General features: G+C 43.3%; 1 protein-coding gene across 1 annotated transcript; it reads left to right on the forward strand.

The window, feature by feature from the left end:
- The first annotated feature begins 4,066 nt into the window (after positions 1-4,066).
- LOC117499006 (helix-loop-helix protein 2-like) lies at positions 4,067-5,376 on the forward strand. Its single transcript, XM_034151231.1, has 2 exons — positions 4,067-4,130; positions 4,875-5,376. The coding sequence occupies exon 2, from the start codon at positions 4,912-4,914 to the stop codon at positions 5,284-5,286; it is 375 nt and encodes a 124-aa protein (XP_034007122.1). The 5' UTR covers positions 4,067-4,130; positions 4,875-4,911; the 3' UTR covers positions 5,287-5,376.
- Positions 5,377-7,110: the final 1,734 nt, after the last annotated feature.

The raw sequence follows: 7,110 nt of genomic DNA on the forward strand, positions 1-7,110 counted from the left end.
TACCCTGGAAGAAAAGACAGAACACAACACATGGGCGAGTTGGCGTCCACACAGTGTACCCATGTGCAAACAGACCAAAGTTAAATCACTGTCAAATTAAGAGTTTCTGATGCAAAAACAGCTTCCTTTTCCTGTCTTTCTCAAACTGCATTTGTCTTCATTTTTTTTTGCACACTTCCATTTCTCTGCTCCAGCCTCTTATTCCTCCCCCCCCCCCTCCTCCCTCCCCTCCCAGATGCCCCCTGTGGCTCTCCGTCCACCTCAGAGGAGCCTCGTACGTCTCCTGACAAAGTGACTAATCCTTCCCATTTCACAGCTCCATCCCACTGCTCCCTGAATGTTCAAAACTGTGTGTGAGAGTGTGTGTGTGTGTGTGAGATGGGTGACAGGTGGGAGTGTGTCACACAGGTTCAAGGTGTTTTTGTTGTAACAAGCAGCTCAGACAGCTGCGGGTCCGCTGAGCTCCGACTGATTAGAGGAATAACTCCATTACCGCCGTCACTTTGTAACTTCCTGAATCTTCAAAAGGACGTCCACCCACACAAAAAGAAATGGCCTTTAAAGCCTTTACAATTCTTCGCCTTAGCCTCAAATATGATTTGATCCTTTCCAAAAACTCAGGTTTCAGATTTGCATGTTATTTCCTCAGAAACTGCAGTATTAGGCCCCAGCTGGATGGCTGATATAAGCCCTGCGAAGAATAATCATAACCATAAATCAGTGCGCTGCTTCCTGTGTGTCTGCCTCTTCTCCATGATTATGGGAGAGGGCAGACTAAACCCCTGTTCCTGGGGTGGTCTCTCCAAAGGAATATTTCACCCTAATATGAGTGGGATTTGTTCATTTGAAAATCTTGCAAGAACTCAAATGAAACAATCGTGTCTAAGTTTGGTTTCCAATAACTTAGGGGAAAGGAATATTGCTTTGATGCAATAGTAATGCTCTTTTTACACACAGTTGTCATGTATATTTTACATATTTGTGATGGGGTGTTTCATCTTATTGTCTTTGGACAATTCCTAAATCTTATTATTTTAAAGGGGATGTCGATGTGGAAGAGAACAAATGATTGAATATGCAGATGAGATGTTGATATAGGCATTTTGCAAACATGATCATATTATCTATCATTCTTGTTATTCTTTGGTGAATTTAGGAGAAATCTTCAGACGCAAATTGACAAAAATAGCGATATCAACACCTTAATGTGCATTTTAAATAATATCTTTCCATTTATCTGAAAGAAACATGTTAGCAACAAGCACTTTTGTGAAAAAGGATGAACTGCATTGTCATGTTTCTGGATCTTCATGAAGTATTACATGTTATTGACATGTTCTAAAACAGAAGTATGATCTAATGTGAGTTTCAGACCACCAACACAAAGTCTTTACCAGAAACATCATAACTGCAGCGAGTGTCACCCTCTGCCTGAAATGACCATTCTCTGGTGACTGCACCACCCGTGTGCACCGCCCTACATCAGCTGTGGGATGTAATTGCAGCAGGCACAAACAAAACAGCCTTGGAGGGGTCCTTCATGTCTTTGGCCGAGGGCCTGGCGGACTGAGGGAGGGTGGGGGGGGGGGGGTGACGCAGACCAGCGAGTGCAGACCATCTCCACTTCTCCGTCTGTGGAGCAATTAGGGTGGTGGGCCGTGTGTGTGTGTGTCCGTGGGCTCCAGCTGTCAGGAGGCCTCTGTCTCCTGGTCCTGACATGTCTCCGATACACCCCGCTGTGAGTCTCTCTGTGTCACACACACTCCGTGGACCCGGCCGGAGCCCACGGCGAGCTGTCCGTCAACTCACACACACACACACACACACACACACACACACACACACACACACACACACACACACACACACACACACTCTCTCTCTCTCTCAAACATGCTGAGTTTTCACCGATATGGTCCTTCTGGCTCTATGGTACTTCTCTCTCACTCTCAGTGTGTGTGTGTGTGTGTGTGTGTGTGTGTGTGTGTGTGTGTGTGTGTGTGTGTGTGTGTGTGTGTGTGTGTGTGCGTGTGTGCGTGTGTGTGTGTGCGTGTGTATGTGTTTGTGTGTGCGTGTGTGTGTTTGTGTGGCAATAAGCATGGCGGTGGCTGCGGGCCACGGCTAGTCATCCGTGCTTCCCCTTATCGTTTTAATCACCTCGTTAGGCGCAGCTAGTCCCCACACTCGCTGCCCACTGCCCCCCCCCCCTCTGGAGCCCGGCCCTCATGACCCGGCGCTGCCACCGGGCACAGGAGGGCATGATGGGAAGAGGGCGGGAAGAAGGAAGGAAGAGAGGAGAAACTTTAGAGCATCCAACAAGTTCCCTCCTGCAGTCAGGAAATGTAAGTACATTTCCTTAAACTGTTTCTTAAGACACTTTACTTAATGTAATATTTCCATGTTATGCTGTTTTACATTTCAGTGGGATACTCTACTTGAACTGTATTTATTCAACAGCTGTAATACTGAAAAGAGAGGGTAAAGTTCAAAGTTTTAAATATCAGAACTTCCTCTCTCTTTATTCTCTTGTCTTTTCTTTCTCTCTCTCCGTGGAATCGCAGCAGTGCCATGACAGTCACATGAAATCAAGATTCTTTTAACTTTGACAGCACAGAATGGTTAAGGGGGCAGCTGTGAAGGCTAATAACCCTTAACATGGGCTTAATCTAGTCACTTTTAATATTTTCTAATAGCTCAAATAGTGCAGGAAAATAGGTTATGTCTGTGTTTTTCCTCACACTGTTTTTCCCTTGGGCTTAAGAATATAATAAAAGTGTCAAACATGTATTTTCTTTTTAGTTGAAAGAGTGATTTGGACAGCATCAGTGTCTTGTCCCCCATGTTGACTAACTTAAGTTATGAGTTATTATTGTCATTTGTTGTTTTTATTTAATCAGGCATGGATGTTAGCTATAACCAAAGACAATACTGTTTCTTCAGTGACAAACACCTGAGTCTGCTTCATTCCAATTCTCACCAAAACGTGTTAACAATTAAAGCGGCATTTTGACAGGACCAAATGTCAGTGTCGAGTGTCATTTCAAAATAAAATACAATGAGATTATGAAAACATTAAAGCCAACATGACACAAAGATGTAAACTAAACTGACTGACTTTTCCAGTGTTGTTGAATGACCCTCTTGGGGAAAATAATCCCTTATCTTATCTCATTTTAAATGATAATTAAATGTATAGTATAACGACCCTTTTATTATCAGATTAAAAACCTCCATACCTATCTGTATTTACTTTTTCCAATCACCACTGAAAACCTTCTTTATTTATTTTTTTCTTTTATCATGCACACATCTCTGCTTTCCCTTTGCCCACTGTACTCCCACGGGAGGGAGAGCCTGAGGGCTGAGGGGCGTGAGGAGGGAGGGGGGAGAGAGGGAGGGAGGAGGTGTGTGTTTGTGAGGGAGAGAGAGAGAGAGAGAGAGAGAGAGAGAGAGAGAGAGAGAGAGGGAGAGAGAGAGAGAGTATCTCTCTCTCCTCTCTCGCTTCTCTCTCTATCTCTCTCTCTCTCTCTCTCTCTCTCTCTATCTCTCTCTCTCTCTCTCTATCGTAGCTGCTCTAGTCGAGATCCGTATCTTTCTTGGGCGTCGTCCGACCACTACGCCATTCCTCAAATATATTCCGTCCCTGAAGTGAGCCTTTATTAGCCGGGATCGTTTGGATCTTATCTTGCATATGACACTGTGTGGAAGAAAGGCTGGAGGAAGAGCCAGAGAGAGAGGGGGATTATCTGTGAGCTGCATCCGATCCTCTGCACCCTGACACGGGAGAGCCTCGCTTATCTCCCCCCTTCATCCCCATCTTCCAGGGACGAGTTCTCCACTGTCTCTTCTTTTGTCTCTGGATCTGCACGGACTGACTGATCACTCTTATCATCACATTTGTCTCGTGCAGGAGCATTCACCCTGCCTGACTTGTGACCCCCCATGCTGCAAGTTTCCATGCTGACAGAGTCCAGATAGATTATTTTATTTCGGAGAGGCTGAAGGTGCATCTGTTGAACATCTGATGGTTGTTTCGGTGGAATATGACTTAATTTGGAGTTGAAGCTCCGCCAAAGAGCGCTTTTTAAGTTCGTTTCCAGAAGAGTTTTGCTTCCAAATTATTTGTCAAGGTGAGTCTCAATTTTTAAATTGATTTTTTTCCATATGAAAGTTTGTTATTAAAATGTTTGTCCCCCAATTAGATGCTTTTTTGTGCTGACAAGTTCTTTATTTTTACTTTCCTCGTTTTTTAAAAACACATATCTCCATTAGTTCCATGTCCAGCAGATGTCAACATTATTTTCCCCTCTTTGCCTCCATGCTGTCAAGTCTCTCTGGCCTCAGCCAAGCAGATGTGTTCATCACACTGTGACAGATGGCACATTCTGATTATGTTAATTCACCAAAAAGGGACTTTCTCCTTCTAAAAATGATCACAACTTACGTATTTCTTTATTGTAAGGATTATCAAACAAAAAAATAATTATTTGGAACGAAAAAATGAGACTTTAAAATGTGTTTTCCTAATTAGTAAGGCCTTAGGCATTGATCAATTATCCATTACACGAATTGTTGGATGCATTTATTATTTATGGAGTTTAATGTTATTATGCAACGAACGTAGACTGCTTTTGGGTTTATGGGGGGCCCTGGCACCCAGACAAGCCCCCGCTGGGGCATCTCTCATACTGGGGCCTCGGGGTGGCAGAAACACTAAACACAATTCCGTTTAATTGACATTTTCTCATTATTGAAGATGCATCGAGGAGGCTCGTAATTTAAAATGTAGAAATGTTTTTAGGACACATTTATTCAAGTGCAGTTTTGGGGAGAATATAAATAAATGCTTAATTGTTGTTCTGTCCTCACTACAGTTTCTCACGGAGGAGTGACAGCCAACAGAGAATAAAGATGATGCTCAGTCCGGACCAGACGGAGGCCGACCTCTCCTGGACTCAGTCCGACCCGGAGTCCATCCTCAACGGCCTCAAGTCCACCGGCTGCACCTCGGACGAGCCCTGCACGGAGGGCGAGGACCGGCCCAGATGCAGATCTGACCAGCCCCTGAGCCGGGAGGAGAAGAGGAGGCGGAGGAGGGCCACGGCCAAGTACCGCTCGGCCCACGCTACCAGAGAGCGGATCCGGGTGGAGGCGTTCAACGTGGCCTTCGCCGAGCTGAGGAAATTACTCCCCACCTTGCCCCCGGACAAAAAACTCTCCAAGATCGAAATACTCAGACTGGCTATATGCTATATCTCCTATCTCAATCACGTGCTGGATGTTTAAAAGTGACCCCCACCCCCCCATGAGACAGAAATGCTTTGGTTTGGGCTGAAGACTCAAGCGCGTAAATGCTGTGCGTCAGTTGGGTATGGCAAGGTTGGCTGAGGAGGGGGACGGATACCCGATATTTTCGTAGCCTTTCATTTAGTGCAGAGATGACCTGTAGAAAATGTGTATAACGTTAAATGATTGGAGGTTAAGGACAATATTTGTAATAGACTGTGTGCTACAATATGAGTCAAATGCAGGGACTCAAATTCAATATTTAGGTTTTAATCACAACAGAATCAGCTCACTTAAAATACAAATCTATGAAATATTCCCCTCTTGTCCACGGATCCCCGGATGCTGGGACTTTGCCATACCTGCCAGTTGACTGAGTTGCCCACCCTCCCCCCGCAGTCTTGGTTATTGTGACGGCGGTTTAAAAGTTGTGGGAAAAAATGCACAACTTCCAGCCCAGACCTGTGAACAAAAAGCAACAAGCGCCGAGGAGCTGTTAGATGCAATAATGAGAATTATGATTATCACCCGACATGCAGTGGGGGGGGGATGGGCTGCAGGGGCCCCGCAGGCATTCATGTCCCCCTCCCGGAGCTGGAGGAGAGGAGGGAGAAATGTGGAGGGATATCAAGAATTTGGTTTTGAAATGATATTAGTTAAATCCTAATTTCATGGATATATTTAAATCACAGTCCTGCCCTCACTGTAAAAATCCGAGGTCTAATAAATAACACATTTCACATCGAGAGGAAGGATGTAAAGAGATAGCTGCTTTAGATCTAGTTTAGATGATGTTTTCCGTGAAGGAAGAAAAAAAATGCGTAAGTGCCACTTATGACATATACAATTGTGACCTTAATCATTTTTTTAAAGTGTATGGAATTATTTATTTAATTGTGTTTATATTTAAGGCTAATTTATTTATGTTTATATCATAGGCTGGCGTCTTTTTGTAAAAATGTATATTGTTTGTTGCTATATTTTAGGCTGTGAATTGAACTTGGAAAGTGATGGTGTTCTGTTACAAAAGGCCCGTTCTGTTACTCCATCATTTATTCGTTTGGTGTATGTTTGATGTATGTCATTTTTATATTTATTTTAATGTCACGTCTATTGCCTATCAATAGCAACGATAAGCACTTCAAGATGGGGTCCAATGGCCCCATAAATGTTTATTTCCCTCCACCGTTGTGTTGCTCGAAGAATAAGAAACGGGCTGCTCAAATTTGCAATTTCAAAATGTCAGAAAAATGTAAGAATGATCATGTCAAACGGGGTCATCAGAAGCAACCCTCTTTTTTGCTGTTACCAAAAAATAACACTGATCATTTTGAAATAATAGTCTGAATTTATTCTCCTCAATGCTTTGATGTTATATTTTGGTTTATTTATTTATTTGTGTCTGCTTTGTATTACGAAAATCCAATAAGTCATTTTATAGTGAAGGAAAAAAACAAACATATCCTCTATCCAAAGATTTTGTGTCTCTTCAGGGTTGTGTAGGCTACTTGTTGCTTTATGCAGATCTTTTGTAGTAGAGGTGTCTGTGACAGCTGGTTTCTAATGAACAAACTTTCATATTTTCCGCTTTTATTTTTAATTAAAACGGAAATACTTGAAAAATCCCTCTCCTGGTTTGAAATATTTTTGTTAATGTATGGCAAAAATTAGCGACAGCTGGGAATATCCAGCTGATTGGCATGATGGATACGGAGCAGGATGACGTAAGGCTCGTGCTCTTTGACGCGCGTGCACGTGCACACGCGCTGGGTGCTATAAGTGCAAATCAGTCCAACATATAGCCTACTGTACACACATACACAC

Source organism: Trematomus bernacchii, unplaced genomic scaffold (assembly GCF_902827165.1).
Source record: "Trematomus bernacchii unplaced genomic scaffold, fTreBer1.1, whole genome shotgun sequence".
Classification (NCBI taxonomy): domain Eukaryota; kingdom Metazoa; phylum Chordata; class Actinopteri; order Perciformes; family Nototheniidae; genus Trematomus; species Trematomus bernacchii.